At 41.0% G+C, this 17517-nt stretch overlaps 1 protein-coding gene and 1 non-coding gene across 2 annotated transcripts in view; both read right to left on the bottom strand.

The window, feature by feature from the left end:
- SUPT16H (SPT16 homolog, facilitates chromatin remodeling subunit) overlaps positions 1-17517 on the bottom strand; it is a 73340-nt gene that overhangs the window by 31743 nt on the left and 24080 nt on the right. Inside the window, exons 6-10 of the mRNA XM_040352962.1 lie at positions 13245-13396; positions 8330-8502; positions 5961-6051; positions 2002-2075; positions 4-116 (exon numbers count right to left, since the gene is read on the bottom strand). Coding sequence (XP_040208896.1) covers positions 4-116; positions 2002-2075; positions 5961-6051; positions 8330-8502; positions 13245-13396 — 603 coding nt within the window. The remainder of the gene's footprint in view (positions 1-3; positions 117-2001; positions 2076-5960; positions 6052-8329; positions 8503-13244; positions 13397-17517) is intronic.
- Positions 1678-1775, bottom strand: LOC120925404. The gene has a single exon (XR_005746678.1). It is a non-coding gene; the product is annotated as a small nucleolar RNA U6-53/MBII-28 (small nucleolar RNA).

Raw genomic sequence — 17517 nt, 5'->3', positions numbered from 1 at the left:
TACCTCATTCACAAGCACGGTGTCCCCAACAAACAAGGCATAAGTCTTCTCCTCTTGCTTCTTCCCTTCTTTGTTTGGAAGATCAGAAAGTCCCAAGTGAATGCTGAATACCATACCTACATAAAGAACAGTTTGCCACAAACATGTGGAGGTTATAATGTGCTGCTAGCAAACGCAAAATCACCAATAAAATGTACACATTCAGTCCAAAAAAAATAAAAATGAACAGAAAAATGCAGAAATGGAGACATGGTCATCCAATACACAAAAATAGTAAGAGCATGATACAACGTGGATGTACAGCTTGATTTTAATATAAAATTACACAAGTGTTAAAAGTTATTTTGCCCTTAACCACTTCCAGCCCAAGGACGTCATATGACATCTGACTTTCAGTGGGAATATCTGAATGATGCCTGCAGCTATCAGAATCATCTTGTTTTCAGCCGGCGATTCTGTGCACTATAAGACTGGCGGCAGCAGTTCTGCTGCTTGATCGTTCTTACAGGTGACGGGAGGGAATACACCCATACCCCCTCCCATCCAGTGGCTCTCCCGTGCCATCGGGGACCCAGAGAAAGAATCGGCCGCCAGATGTCGACCATAGAGATTTCTCCATGACTGTTGGCGGCCTGTGCGCAACGTTATGACGTCATGTTTGGGCCGCGTTTGTAAAAGCCGCGATCGTGGCTGGCAAGCATGTTATCATGAATTTTGTTCGATCTCACGCTTTTCAGCACACACGCACATGCAAGTCCCACCCACAAATGTAAACTCAGTTCAAACCACACGTGAGGTATCGCCGCATGAGTTACGTGAGCAACAATTCTAGCACTAGACCTCCTCTAACACATTTGAAAATTTGTTGCGCATATACAACGCATATGGTATCGCACCTGAATCGCAGTGGTTCACACAAATCTGCGAACCATTTCGGGGGTCAAAGTTGCCGTTAGCAGATCGCAGTGTGATCTGTGAAATGGTGCAGAATCGGATCGCATAAGTGTGAACACCCATGCGATCCGATTCCAGGGCGGACCAAAAAAATAAAAATAAAAAAAAGTGTCCTGCAACATTTTGGTGCAAATGTGATGCAATTTCTGACATACAGTTTGTATGGCTGAAATCACAACGCAGACATCGCATGTGCTCTGAATAGTAATGCGGTGCGAATCACATGCAATGTCTGGCATCGCACTAGTGTGAACTGGGCCTCAGGAATGGCTAAATATCGGCTATCATGCTCATAGCCAAAAAATTGCTAAATATCTGAATCTTTCAGACTAGAATTGGCATAAGGCATAGAAACAGGCTTACTTTAAAAGCAAGGCTCCCCATCAGTACATTCCCAGAAATTTCTTCACTACTTCATTCAGCTAACAGGAACAAAATATAAATAATATGCAGTATGGGGATGCAGTGGCATCCCCACCTCTTACACAACAGCACCAGTTAACAGCTTCTCAGGCAAAAGCCCTGAAATGTGGTAGCAAGGGGAATCTTCGCTGTGTAAGCACCAACTAAAAGGCAAGTGCTGTTATTAGGGCTAGCATTAAAGTGAACTTTGTCCAGAAAGCACAGATTCAGTTGTTAAAATACTGTTTGTAAGGTTATTACAACACGAAATAAGGGAAAAAATAAATATACATAACCTGATGCACTTTTTGCAAGGTCTGTCTGCCTCAGTAAGTTGGCTACACTCAGCCACTGCCAGCACAGAAACAATAGGTTCCTGGCTGCTGTGTCGGTATTAGCATGGCAACTCATCATTGGCAACACCAGATATTTACGTATAGAAACATGTTACATACAATGTTACATACAACACTGCTTCGTCTTGCATTGAAAACCGATTTCTAGTAATAAAAAAATAAAAACAGAAAGTAGTAGGTAACCTACAATGTATCCATTACTTCACATGGAATTTTCATTTTGTGTTAAAAACTGACTTCACTACTTGCCATCACAAATGATTTTGGTCTGTGTTGGTTAGAAACCCACCTTTCTTTAGTTTGTATTGATTCTTACTGTTGATCACAAGAGAACCTTCCCGAAACTCTATGCCCATGGCAAAGCTATACAAAAAGACAAAGAAAAAGCTGTCAAAAATATCAAAAAGGTCTTTATATAACCTACAATTCCAAAAAAGTTGGAAAAACAATGCCTGCAAATCTCAAACCCATATATTTTCTTCACAATAGAAAACAAAAATGTTTAGAAATATCAAATAAAACCTACCATTAAAAAAAAAAAAAAAGATAAAATTTGAAATAGATGGCACCAACACATCTCAAAAGAATTGGGACGGGCAACAGAAAGTAAGTGGTACCAAGGAAGAGCTGGAAGAACTAATTGGGTTAACTGGCAAAGGGTCAGTAGCACGATTGGGAATAAATAAAAAAAGAGGATCTCAATGTCTCAGAAGTAAATATGGGCAGAGGTTCACCAATCTGTGAAACAGCTGTGTCTAAAAATTGACAGAATAAAAATAGATTTATAAATGGAATAAAAAAAAATAAAAAAACTAAGAACAATTTCAGAATAACGTAAAATTGCAAAGATTCAGAAGTGGGTTAACAACCACTTTAAATACATTATTCCATCCTCTGCACCATCAGAAGCTTCCCTGTGCCTGTGTTCTGGAAAAATAAAAAATTGCACCATTCTACCTAGATAAGCTTCGCTCCAGGAGTTCAGCCGATTCCTCTCCCCTGTTCTCTCTGGCTCATAGCTTCAGTGGGCGGGGCAGAGCCCTCCCACTGATGTCAGCCGGGGAGGAGATGGAGAGGAGACAGTGCCGAGCCTCTACAATCAGCCGAGCGAGCGGAGCTCATACAGGTAGAACCGTGCAGTATTTTTACAGAACACAGGAAAATTTCTGATAATGTCGCGATATGAGAGCACAGAGTAGCAGGAGCGGAGGCGGGGGGTAGGGGGAGAAGGACACAAAAGAGCAGACTGCGGCCGACATTATCAAACAAATAGACCGCAGTATCAAGGGCTCAGTAACCATGATCATTGTGGTTTGTTTGCAGAGTGGAGGGCATAGCTAGGCAGGATCAGACAGGTATTTAAGGTGATATGGGGGTCCAAATGACAGCACAAGCACTGCTGTATAAGATGCTTTAAGAAAACAGGATCTGTATTTTTTGGGGGGTTAACAAACATTTTAAATACATCATCTACAGTACACAATATCAAAAGATTGACAGAATTTGGAGAAGCCTTTGCTCGCAAAGGAACAAGACCGAAATGCAATATTGGATGCCTAAGATCTTCGGGCCCTCAGGTGGCACTGCATTAAAAACAAACATGATTCTGCGACATCACTGCATTGGCTCAGGAAGAATTCCAAATATCTGTCTGAACAGTTTTGCCGTACCATTCAAAAAATGCAAGTTAAGGCTCTACCGTGCAAAGAAGCCATATCTGAACATGATCCAGAAATGCCTCAGTCTTTCTCTGAGCCAAAGCTCATTCAAAATGGTCTGTTGCAAAGTGGAAAATTGTTGCGGTCAGACAAATCGAAATTTCATTATTTTTGAGTGCCGCATCAACTAGACTTAAAACGGTACATTCTCAATTTAAACATTGAATGTTTTCCATTGTGAATACAATATGTGTGAGATTTGCAAATCATTGGATTCGGTTTTTGTGTATATTTTACACAGCGTCCCAACTTTTGGGGAATTGGTCCACTATAGCGCCACCAAGAGGTCTGCCAGTAAAAAGGACAGGAAGCAGAAGCTGAAAAGGCTTTCAACCATTAACTGAGAACACCAAAAAAGACTATGCAAAAGAAAATCTTTATTGTAAAGCCAAAATAAGTAGGGACATGTGGGATAAGATTGCTAGACCAAGAACATTGCTGACAATCTAAATTGGATGCACAGTTAACCAAGGAATTGTACGCCAATTTTTTTGGCCGTATCTTTCCTTCAGAACTGTAACCCAGATTGTGGAGTCCAATTTGAATCCATCACACATGTAGCAGTGAAATAAATTGACTGAGCCCTACATTTAGGAGCATCAACCTTTAAGAATGAAGGGAGGCATCATATATTAACAAGACAAACAGATCAAGGATTCCAAGCAGGAAAAAAAATGGATCAGTTTGGTTTAATTGGGAAATTTTTGTATATAATCCAAGTAGGGCATTTCTCATTTCTACCCAAGGATTTTCAGCATCTACTTATTTCATTTCAGAAAAGCTGGCTTCCACCTATGTATTCAATGATTCGGGCACTTGAAGCTGGTCCTGCTTGTTTAAAGGTGTCATTCTTGCTATACAAAAAACTCATGCATTGACATACAGCTACTAAAAACTTTCCCAAGCCACCAATCTCAGAGGGGTAGAGAAAGGAAGCGCCACCTAAGTGCAGTATTAAAGAGGTTCTTTTGATGACACATTATACAAAAACACACTTACAAGAAGGTAAGGAAAGAAGGCTTATCTGTAACATCCTGTAGTCCTTGTCCCGGATCCATAGTGCTGCTTAAAAGTGAAGATAGCAGAATGTGTGGAGACTCCACACATTCTGCTTTCTTCACTCCTAAGCAGCTCTCTGAGGACATTTTGACCACAAGTTTTGAATTACTGAATGTTTGCTTGCTGGTTACTGACAGAATGTCATTTGTAGCTAAAGCCTCTGTCTTCAAACAAAATTTTCCATGGATTTTTGTTTGAAGGGTGTTGGCCGTGAACTTGGTATGCATACACACGGCAGGACTTTTTCAGCAAACTTTTCCAAAATCACATGGTTTTTCTGCTCTTTACCGCCACACTTTGGTCAACTTTTGCTATTGTTGGTTAATTTTAACATTGGTCCTGAGCATGCGTTTGTACTTTGGACTAAAGTCCGATGAATTTCTGTACACACGACAGGATTTTGCACCGTAGGACTTTTGTTGCCGAAAAGTTTGTCCGGTTGCAGAGCGAACATTTGTCCGATGAAAACCGAAAAAGTTTGTCCGATGGAGCGTACACACGGTCGGGTTTTTTGGAAAACCTGCTCGTTTTGAAGTTTGTTGTCAGAGTCAGACCGTATGTATGGGCCTTAAAGCATGTTGAAATTATGAAATTCCTGAAGGGCATGTAGGGCATTGATTCCTGGAAGGTGACAGCGATGCTTCCCCACTTTTTGCTCTTGCTCAAAGTGGTATCATCCTGAAGCTCAAATGGAGTAGAGTAGAAAAGACCAGATTAGGATCCAACGAAAGGAAGAAGTTTTCGGTTGAGTTAAGTGTTTCTTTAACCCCTTTACTGCCACATAAGGGCTCTACACCCACTCCCAGCGGCTGCAGCCACCGAATCGCTTCCACACCCTGGTATCGCTGTCACCCCCATTGCACGTACAAACGTAAATGCATCAGGAGCACCTACACACAATTGCATTTATTTTGCTATACGTTACATATCACTAGGAGTGAAAGCAATAATTCTAGACCCATTATTTACAATTAACTCTAAGGGATGATCTGTGGGGGCTTTTAAAGCCTCTCCTATAGAAAATATAGGGTACTGAAGCTTGAAGATGTTTGTTTCACTGGTGCACGCAGTTTTAAAGCTTGACACGTTGCGCAAACACATCTTTTATATTTTACCAAATACAGGGTAATCTATTGTGTATATGAACCCTATTAATTCACCTTAGTGTATTTTTTTTTTTACTTACATTTTGTGTTTCATAAACTGTTGCACTAATAGCACAACATAAACAACTGGAACTGCAACCGTTTACTTCTATAGGGTGCCTGCTTTCTAAAAAATATATAATGTTTTGTGGGATTTACTTAATCTTCAGGTCTAAAATGATTTTAAACGCGTGCAAATTAAATGCAAAAATAGCTCTGGTAGCGAAAGGGTTAAAGGGCAGGCCTCTTGCTATGAACATGGATGTACAACAACAAAAATAAGATCTCCTTCACCAACTCGCCTACAGCACTTTTAAAGCACATACCCAAGGTTTTTGGTGATCTTGCTCATCAGTTCTGGTTTCTGCTTCTTAACCTGATCCATAATAGCATGATAGACCTCACCAATTTTTGAACCTGTTAAATAAAATAAAAATGAATACAAACTGTCAAGAAAACAAAAATAAAATTACTAAAGAAAATAGGATTCCGGTGCTCATTAAAAAATCTCACTGACCTTTCATTGAGGGACACAAATGTCATAATCTTCAGGTTATATTGTCAGCTGAATGAGGATTGGACACTGGCAAACAAAATATTAGACCAGCCCAGTAAAACACCAGCATTCCCTTAATGTTGGAGGAAAGCAGTACTAAGAGCACGGTTATAAACACAAAGGGGTGGGGTCTATGCCCCTCTCTGAAATTTTTTTTTATTTACAGGAGCACAAAAATCTAAATTCTCTCTCGTCCATAAAAGGGACACAGGAAATCCAAACCTTCAGAATGCTCAAAAGCATTCCACCTGAGAGGTGGGTAATGCACCAAGAAAAAATACAGAATTGAGATCTGCTTGCAGCTCTAACAGCCACCAAAAAGGAGTCGCCAGGCGTAGCTGGCATCAGATGAGGCCTGAACACACACAGGAAGAAATTAGAGAACTTGTGAACCAAGACCAGGGAGTAGCCTTGCAAACCTGGGAAATTGAAGCCTGATGCCAAGAAGCCTAGGAGGCAGTTCAAGTGGAGCAGACCTTGACAAGAAAGGGTGGAACACACGCCTTGAAACCTTCAGCTTGAATAATGGTTATAGCTACATAACAGTTGAATGAGTAGCAGGAGCACAATTGACCATTCAGAATTATTATTCAGGATTTATTTAGTGCCAACAGTTAACGCAGCACTTAACATGGGGGCAAGACAGTACATTTACAATACAAATCAATACAGGATGACTCAGAGGGCCCTGTTTGTTGAGAACTTCTAATCTAGAATGACAAATTCAGTCTGAAAGAAGCAATTCTCACATCTCGAACCATATCCCAGAAAGGGAGAAAGATCTCCTTTCACACAAGTCTATAAATGGTGGAACTCTCCAGTTGAGAACATCTTTGGGCCCCATTCCTAAACAAAGAACAGCAAAAAGACGCAAGGTAATGGACACTGCTAATAGAGATTTGATCCACTATCACATTACTTGCCGACATATCTTGCTCAGATGAACTTTATATTTTAATATCTAGCGTGACGCTTATTTTCTATCGCATGTGATTTGCAGTGCAGTGCGAATCACATGCAATGTCGGACATCGCAGCAGTGTGAAACAGCCCTAAGTGGTTAAACTGACTTAATTTACAGACAGAACTTTATCCATTTGATCTAAAAGAACCAAATGATACATTGCATCTCTTTCCCATCTCTCAAGGCTGACCAATGTTGATAAACATTTGGCAGTTTTTTTTTACCGCTCTAAGCAGAGAACGGCTCTGCACTGTTTACATAGAATCTTGAGATTGCAATTTTTTTACGGTTAATCGTGCATCTCTAGTTAACATATATGCGAATTAGAGGTGGGATTCCCGGCATCCAATTTTCAATTTTCATGTCAGGAGAGTGACCGGCTCTCAATGGAGCTGGTTCGCACAGCTCTGGGGTGGCTGAGAGCCATTACTCCTGAAGAGGATTTAGATCGCAAGCTGAACCTAAAAAAGGTTTCATAAAATCCTGAAGGTGACTGGAGTCCATTGCCGCAATTCAGACAGATCATGAGGAAGAACAGCTTATATTGACCCAGCAGCCCTGGTTATCATGGTCAGCGTAGAGAGGGGGGGGGGGGATACAGGAAGTGGCAGGAACAGGCAGGTTTTTTAGAAGGGGGCAGATTACACAGCACAAGCACTGTGCTGTTTAATCTGCTTTAAGGGAACAGGATCTGTATTTTGGGGGTTAATACTTTAAGGTTAATGGGGAGAGAGCTCAGCGCCAACTCTCCAACCAACAGATGAGGTCTGCACTCAGTCCTTCAATGTTAACCCCTTCTTTGGTTGGATCAGTAGAAAATGGAAAATTCAAAAGCACCTGACAATTCAAAAAAGAGGCATCTCCTGTGCCAGCCCAATCAGCCTACTCAGAGACAGTCACCAGAGACAGGATAAGTGCAGAGGCTCTGGACCTAGAAAGCCTCTCGCACACATCCCAGAGCCCAAAAGGGGTCACTTTCAGACAAACGCAGTGACAAAACTTTAGAAGTCAAGTTTAACATAGGCCACACAGATAGCTGCAACAGAGCTGCGGGTAGTATAAGGGGTTGTCCACCGTTGACCATCAGTTTTCTTGTTTGCCCGAGTCCAATCCTCCTGCATCCCTCAATAAATGAGAAAACAAAAACACTATACATAAATTTCCTGTCCTACTTACCATGCTTGAGTTCCTTGCACAGATCCTCCTGCAACTTTAACAAGAAGTTGTAGTTGTCCTGCATCTCCTGTGTGGGATCCACTATAAGTGTCCGCACTAGATTGGAACAGTATGATTTGTAGCGAACACCCATGGCACATGTGACTGCCCCAAAGTGCATGTGGTTTTTGTCACTAAAAATAAAATAAAAGAATCATCATACAGATTCTTAAAGCTTTGCAGCAAAATTTCAGAAAAGCTTGTTTGGTTCCCAATCACACACCATACTTAAAATTATTTTAAAAAAAAAAGTCTTACTTTCTAGCCGTTTCTTTGGAGCAAGTCTTTGGGCAGACTGCAAGCTACTGTAAATAAGTTGAAATCAAAAGTGGAAGGACAAGTGGGGAAAGGGTTTCAATATACAAGGCAGAGCCCAGGCCTTGTGTTAGGCTTAGATGACATTGGTGGTAGACCTTGACATGTCACCTCCGCACCACTTGTTTTAACCTCAAAACCTGAAACACCACTCCACAGCCCCATTCACTTGAGCTATGCAAATGCAACAGGGGTTAATACAGCAACTGTACTGCCTGCTGAACATGACCGGGGGGGGGGGGGAATTATTGCTTTGTGGCCACGGCAGGTGTACCGGCTGCAAGTAGAAATGTAAACAAATTATTTTATTTATTTTTTAATATGAGAATGCAATTTACGAGTGGCCGCAACATTTGGCCAGTGCGACAATACAAAAATGACAGTGTATAGTTTGTCAGTACCAGTTTAAAAAAAAAAGTAGCAGTGCTGGGTCCAAGGATTAACATTAATACAGACATGGACGGTGGTTGGGCAAACCACTAGTAGAGGGAGAAGGCCTCAGCTAGTACAACAAAATATTTTATGGTTTACATGGGTCATTGGTCAATAACCTGGTTTGATATAATTAGGTATATTAAAACATTGCACGGTCGATGTTGGGCATCTATAGGTAAGATTTGAATGAAAGATTCTTAGACAAAGAGTTTTTATCCCTTACTTGTTTAATTCCATGTGAAAAACATAGGATACTTTGTCTATAAACAAAGAAATGGTGGGGGGTTTCCTGGTAGATCCACTTGTAAACAGCAACTTTTAAAAAATTGTATGTTATGCTATGTGAATGGGAAGGTGTAACAAATATAAGTAGGTGCAATCCCAAACTGGCTGCAAAAGTGGAAATGTATTTTAAAGCAAAACAGCGCTTTGCCCATGCAGGGAAAAATCAAACAGGCTTATTGTAATGGCTTTATTCTGAGCAGCATATACCTAAATTTTCCTAAGCTCTGACAAAACTCTGCATAAGTTCCAAGTCTGTTTATTACATACTTACCAACACAGAGCTTAGGAATCTCTGCTTGCCCCATAGCAAAAAAACATGCAGCACCAAGTATTTTATTTGTCCCTGGCAATTAAACAAGGCAGCATTACCAGATGCCACCCCATGGGAGTATTTTGATTGACCCACATAGCCAGGTTGACGCAACAAGACATTTTTGGTTTAAATGTATCTTTTAACCACTTAACCCCCGGACCATATTGCTGCCCAAAGACCAGAGCACTTTTTGCGATTCGGGACTGCGCCGCTTTAACTGACAATTGCACGGTTGTGCGACGTGGCTTCCAAACAAAAATGGCGTCCATTTTTTCCCACAAATAGAGCTTTCTTTTGGTGGTACAGAAAAAGTGGGTAACTAAAGCGCTAACCAACAGTGAAAAATAATAGGTGACCAGTGAAAAAAATCAAAATGCTGCTCAAATCTAAAATGTGCTAACAAATAAAAGGTATAAAGTGGGAGTGATGAGCGCAAAATGAAAATCTAAAAGTGAATATAAAGACAGTCAGAAGACTGATAACATCTATAGATAAACTTAATAAAATGGCAAAGCTGTGAACCATAAATTAGAGTCCAAAAACATAAAGCTAATGCATCAAACATGTGGATAAAGTCCAAAATAAATAAATCGGGTGTATCAACTTGTGTAAAAAAAACTTCTGCCCTTGGACATCAATGTAGACAATCTAGATGAGTCTTCACAATGATTGAGCTCACAGAGCGCTTACCTCCAGTTAAAGGATAATGCGTGTCAAAGAAATCCTCCAAATGCTGGGATGGAATCCAGAACGTTCTCTCCAGTCAATGGATAATGCGTGTCCACGAAATCCTCCTAGTGCTGGGATAGAATCCAGGAGCGTTCTCTGTGTACAATAGCGGTACAGGTCCAGGCACAGTGGAGTCGGCTCACCAAGGCGGCCACAAATGTTACTAGGAGCAAGAATGGAGATAAAAAAACTCTCATTGTGAAGTATGTAAGCACTTTAAGAAATTTAATGAAGATAAAATTGTGCTTACATCAAAGAAACAAATAAAAACGCCAAACAGCGGCACTTCCGGTGGACGGTCAGGGTATCGCGTCACTTCCGGTCACGTCTACCTTACGCGTTGCGTCACGTGACTTCATCAGAGGTTCACGTGACGCAACGCGTAAGGTAGACGTGACCGGAAGTGACTCGATACCCTGACCGTCCACAGGAAGTGCCGCTGTTTGGCGTTTTTATTTGTTTCTTTGATGTAAGCACAATTTTATCTTCATTAAATTTCTTAAAGTGCTTACATACTTCACAATGAGAGTTTTTTATCTCCATTCTTGCTCCTGGTAACATTTGTGGCCGCCTTGGTGAGCCGACTCCACTGTGCCTGGACCTGTATCGCTATTGTACACAGAGAACGCTCCTGGATTCTATCCCAGCACTAGGAGGATTTCGTGGACACGCATTATCCATTGACTGGAGAGAACGTTCCTGGATTCCATCCCAGCATTTGGAGGATTTCGTTGACACGCATTATCCTTTAACTGGAGGTAAGCGCTCTGTGAGCTCAATCATTGTGAAGACTCATCTAGATTGTCTACATTGATGTCCAAGGGCAGAAGTTTTTTACACTAGTTGATACACCCGATTTATTCATTTTGGACTTTATCCACATGTTTGATGCATTAGCTTTATGTTTTTGGACTCTAATTTATGGTTCACAGCTTTGCCATTTTATTAAGTTTATCTATAGATGTTATCAGTCTTCTGACTTTATATTCACTTTTAGATTTTCAGTTTGCGCTCATCACTCCCACTTTATTTCTTTGGTGGTATTTGATCACCTCTGCGGTTTTTATTTTTTGCGCTATAAACAAAAATAGAGCGACAATTTTGAAAAAAATTTATATTTTTTACTTTTTGCTATAATAAATATCCCCCAAAAATTTATAAAAAAAAATAAAAAAAATTCTTCAGTTTAGGACGATACGTATTCTACATATTTTTCGTAAAAAAAATAAAAATAAAAATCGCAATAAGCGTTTATTGATTGGTTTGCGCAAAAGTTATAGCGTTTACAAAATAGGGGGTATTTTTATGGCATTTTTATCAATATATTTTTTTTACTAGTAATGGCGGCGATCAGCGATTTTTTTTTGGTACTTCGACATTATGGCGGACACTTGACACATTTTTGGGACCATAGCTATTTTTATAGCGATCAGTGCTATAAAAATGCATTTGATTACTATAAAAATGCCACTGGCAGTGAAGGGGTTAACACTAGGGGCCGGGGAAGGGGTTAAATATGTCCCTGGGTGTGTTCTTACTGTGGGGGGGTGGGGCGGCCTCACTAGGAGAAACACTGATCCTCTGTTCATACATTGTATGCACAGAGGATCAGCATTCCCCCCCCCCCGACAGGACCGGGAGCTGTGTGTTTACACACACACACACAGCTCCCGGTCCCCGCTCTGTAACGAGCAATCGCGGGTGCCCGGCGGTGATCGAGCCCGCCAGGCACACAGTCGGGGGCGCGCACGCACCCCTAGTGGCTGCTCAAAGAGCCGACGTAGAGCTACGGGCTCTCGCCCAGGAGAGCCGACCTGCCGCCGTAGAATGACGGCGGGTGGTCGGCAAGTAGTTAACTACCCCGTTTTGAAAATTGGTAGAGAGGTCCATCAAATTTTCGAATTTGTCATTTACATTATGTACAATTTTTTTATTTAATGAAAGGTTTGTTCATTCTATGCAGCTATTTGGTTGTGTTACTATACATCTTCTGAGGAAGCCTTTACAGATAAAACCTGTTGAGATCACTGCACCACAGCAACCTACAATAATTCAAGTTGCGGATACAACAAACAAAAAAAAAAAGAAACAGAGAATGTTTTTTATTGGAAATGGTGATTTTATATATTTATTTGTTACGATTCAATTAAAATGATGTCATTTTAATGTGTTTCGACTATGATTGGCACCTTAAAAATCCCAGCTCTTTGAAGCGATTTTTCACTTTCATGTGTTTATGAATGGTATGTGGTGCCTTTAACTCCTCCCCTGACCTATACACTCAGCTTTTTAAATAAGTCAGCAGAGGAGCAAAAAAGACAGTCAAGTATGTGCTGCTGTAAAGGTGGGCATTAAAACACAATAAGGCCCCTTTCACACCGGTTTTCCGATCAGGTCTGCCTGTCAGTTTTTCAGACGGACCTGATCAGACACTCCATTCACCTCTACGGATGTCAGCAGTGACATGTCCGCTAACATCCAAGCCTGTCTATGAAATCCAGACAGAATGAGACCCTATTTTCCATCCATCTGGACGATCAGATTAAGAACGGACAGGAGGTTCGTTCCCATCCGATCTCCCTAGAGTAGAGCGGGACAGAAAGCACAGTGAGCGGAGACAGACCTTTCATCCGCTTGCTGAGCAAAGAGGAGTCCATTGAGTGGACCACCCGTGTTAAAAGAGCCCTACAGCTTTGCCCTGCATGGAGGAAAAAAAGAACACATACACAACACACATACACAACACACACACACACACACACACACACACACACTTTTGCAAAACGTGTAAAAACCTACCTGACCACACTAAATTTGAGATTATAATTTCCACCGCTCTGGATTATAGGAGGGTAGCACATTTCAATAGTAGAAGGATCAGTACCACCCAAATACTTTTTATCTTCTATGGCTTTCTCTACAGACTCTGCCAGCTTGCTGTGCCGTACTTTCTGTAATAATGAAAAGATACACAAACAGGTTGGAACTCAAAACCAGTTAGAGGCAGTCCCCCAATGTTACAAACATCCAACTTACAAATGACTCCTACTTACAAAATGTAGGGAGACGTAGGAAGCGAGAGGAAATATACCCCAAGGAAAGGAAATTCAAAATCCAAATGTCATAGGGACAGAAAGCAAGGTGAAAGCTTCTGAACAGGGCCATAAAAAGCAAAACAAATGTTACAGGGGCCTGAAAGGGCACCCTTCCCTATGGTATCCCAAAAAAAAAAAAAAAACACCCGTTTTAACTTCAACTTAAGAACAAACCTACAGACCCCCTATCTTGTTTGTAACCTGGGTACTGTCTGTATACATTTAGATCATTTAATGTTGGGGGAAAATAAAAAATAAAAAATACAAGATATTTTTCTCAGTTGACTACAACACTATTGTTTACAGAAAATATTTCTCAAGAACAACACTGTTGTAAATCTGACCAATTAAAGTGCCAAAAGCAATCAACTGGGATGTACTTGTGTAGCAAATGCAACAAGCAGCACTTTGGTCTTACCTACACAAATGTTTGCTATGCTGACTGGGAAAATTCACTGAATGCTTACATGATTGTTTTGTACTCCTAAAGCCAACACTTGAAAAGCTCTTAAATGATAGCTTATAGTACTAAGACACTAGAAATGTACTAGAAATGTATAACGTACTTGCACCCATTCTTATTTCATGCATTTTAAAACGGCTTGGTTTCCGTTGATCAATTTGAATCATTTCGAATGTATATGACAAATTCCAATAAGGTAGTTAATTTTTAACCACTTCACGACCACCCACTGCAGATAGTACGGAGACTTTCAGTGCCATAACCCCAGTATTCTTATTCATGCTGAGCGGTCTGCTTTAAGATAAAAATTGATCTCTGTGGCAGATTCGATGCAAGAGCACTTTTGGGTGGCGAGAGGTGCCCCTGCCACAGGGTGTCTCTGCCACTTACCGGAGCCATTGGAAGCGGCGTAGACAATCTGGTCCCATTGCCTGATCGGCAGAAAGTCGAGTGAGGGCATGATAGCCCCCCCCCACTCAACTCCATGCCCTTGGAGGACCAGAGCGAAGTCAAACATCACTTCCGCCCAACGGATCTCTCCCTCTCTCATGAAAATGTGAGATCTGAGGTCTTTTTGACCCCAGATCTCACATTAAAGAGGTCCTGTTATGCTCTATTACAAGGAATGTTTACATTCCTTGTATTGAGTGAGCAAAAATTTTTAGTTATATTTTTTTAAAGGAGACAGTGTAAAAATAAAAAGTAAAATAAGAAAAAATTACAATTAAATTAAAGAGCTCCGTACTCGCACGCAGAAGAGAAAACGCATATCTAAACGTTCAAGCCACATGCGAGGTATCACTGTGATAGTTTGAGCGAGAGCAATAATTCTAGCAAAAGACCACCTCCAACACAACACTGGTAACTCGTCGCCTAGAGATTTTTAAGTGTCAAAGTTTTTCGCCATTCCACGAGCAGGCGTAATTTTGAAGCATGACATGTGGGTATCAATTTACTCGTAACAATATCTTTAAAGCGGTGGTTCCCCTAAAAATAAACTTTTGACATTGCATTTGCTATAATAATTAAAATTAGAATTGGCTGGTTTTATGTAAAAAATACCTCCGTACGTAGTGTTTGGTATATTCGTTCCCACCGCCACTTCCGGGTACGATGCTGGCGGTGGGCGTTCCTTATTGCATCCATCGCGTCACGAGATGCCGAAAGAAGCCGAACGTCGGTGTGCATGCGCCGTATAGAGCCGCACCGACGTTCGGCTTCTTTCGGCATCTCGTGACGCAATGGATGCGTCGGTCGGATGCCTGTCCATCAATAAGGAACGCCCACCGCCAGCATCGTACCCGGAAGTGGCGGTGGGAACGAATATACCAAACGCTACGTACGGAGGTATTTTTTACATAAAACCAGCCGATTCCAATTTTAATTATTATAGCAAATGCAATGTCAAAAGTTTATTTTTAGGGGAACCACCCCTTTAACAATATAGAACAAAATCCACCTATAAGAATGACTGTCACTAGCTCAGTGGAGCACAACAGAGCAGAAAGCAGTTTAAAAGTTACATCACCTGTCAAGACAAAACTCGTTTGCTGTTATCAGGGAGTCTAAGTTGCAAACTAAACAGTCAATCAATACTGTGGAAAAAAATAAAAGGAGTTCACTGCATGAAATATGCCGTTTAGAAGAGCAATACTGCAGCGTAAAAACACTAAGTGCAGCTTTATGTAAAAGAGCAGTCAATGCTGCCCTCTCTCCTTGTGCAGATTGTCTAGTTTTGTATCTGCCTCCCTCCTCTAGTTTCCATGCAGGTCACCTGTAGTGGGTGGGCATTCCCTCCACAGCAGAGCAACAATGTCACTGCTGCTTTCATAAGATAACGCGATTTGCAAAAGGTATTTGATGCTTACAGTGCAATATATTTAAATTCAGGTTTTGTGCCTGAAGTCAGCTTTAAAGTAAAGTACTTCTAGTGGTGCTTTAAGTACTACAAGAACTTCACAATAGCAGTGTCAGACGTCTCCCTAATACAGATGAAAAGATCTTTTTCAAACCTTCCACAAAACAGAGATGTTCTATGCAATTTACCAATTGGCTGCCAGTGATGTCTTTGATGCTTATAAAAGTGAAGGACTATATCCACTACACAAATACTGTCTAATGTGGTCAGGAAGCATGCAGAGTGCTTCTGTTAGACAAACCTACTCAGACTAACTGTGTCCCATGATGTACGAAAAATAAAAAAAATGCAAATTTTTACCTGCAAAAGAATTGCATTTTTTTGTTTGTTAGGGACCTGTGAAGCATTGCACACATAAGCAGATTGTGGGTTTAATGCCACAGTCCTGAAAACTGTGTAGTCTGCCTGTACCTCCTCCAACAGGAAGCTCAATGGACTACCAACTACCTAGAGCAGGGGTCTCCAAACTTTCTAAGCAAAGGGCCAGCTTAGTGACCTTCGGGCTTTAGGGGGCGCCAGCCTGTGGCCAATTGGAGTACAGATTGATAATGCCCTGGCATTAGTGCTCCATCATTGGTTCTAATAGGAGGAATAGTGTCCTATTTTTGATAATGAGAAGAATAATTCCCCATTGATGGGGTTTGTAGGGGGAATGGTGCCCCATCATTGGTGTCAGTTGGCTGAATACTGCCCCAAGGGCCAGATAAGGGCAGGCAAAGGGCCACATCTGGCCCCGGGCCGCAGTTTGGAGACCACTGACCTAGAGGGATCAACAGCGCCCTGGTAGTTTGAGAACTATAAGCCCGACAGTCACAAAGGTAATTTTCCCATTCACATAACACTGAATAGATTATGCTGGTGGGTGGAGTCTCGCACAACCGCATTTTTTTGGATTGTAACAGCAAGTGGGAAAGATTCCTAGCTCGCTGTAAAACAGACTCGAGTGGGCCGGTGCATTTGTAACATGTTACACCACAAATATGAGTGCATCATGTTAAAAAAGTTGAACTTATCCTTCAAGACATGCTATGCTGCAGTTCTAAATGCAAACTCACCTATGTTTATTTTCTTTAATCAATTTACATGACTGACAAATCAGATAATGTGTGGCCAAAATAAAAGAACTTACAAAAAAATTATAATAACTCTTTAGCTTTAGTGACCTAACTTGCCTCTAAATCAAGTATGTCCTACATAGTACATAGGGAATTGGATCCTGTAAAATCCTCTGTGCAGGGATGCCCATTCCTCTCCCTGTTGCTGAGCTTCTGGGACTGCAGTTCAAGCTGCAGTGAACATGCTCCCAACGAGGACTTAACCCTTCTTCCATTTGCCAAAGTTGCTTCATAGTGTACGATAATGTAAAACGATTGCTGAATGGGTGAGAATCTTGTGGCTTATCAAATTCTCCCCCAGAGATTGTGTTACATGCAGTGTTAAAGTGTCACTAAAACGAAAAAAATGTTTTTGCTGAAATGACTGTTTACAGGGTATAGAGACATAATAGTTAACTTATTCCTTTTAAAAATGATTAAAAATAGATAAAAACCAATCATAAAATGTGCCTGCAGTTTAGTTTCGTTTTTGCTGTTGTTT

This window comes from Rana temporaria, chromosome 1 (genome assembly GCF_905171775.1).
Source record: "Rana temporaria chromosome 1, aRanTem1.1, whole genome shotgun sequence".
Classification (NCBI taxonomy): Eukaryota; Metazoa; Chordata; class Amphibia; order Anura; family Ranidae; genus Rana; species Rana temporaria.
The sequence above is the reverse complement of the archived record's forward strand: the minus strand, read 5'-3'. Positions and strand labels throughout refer to the sequence as shown.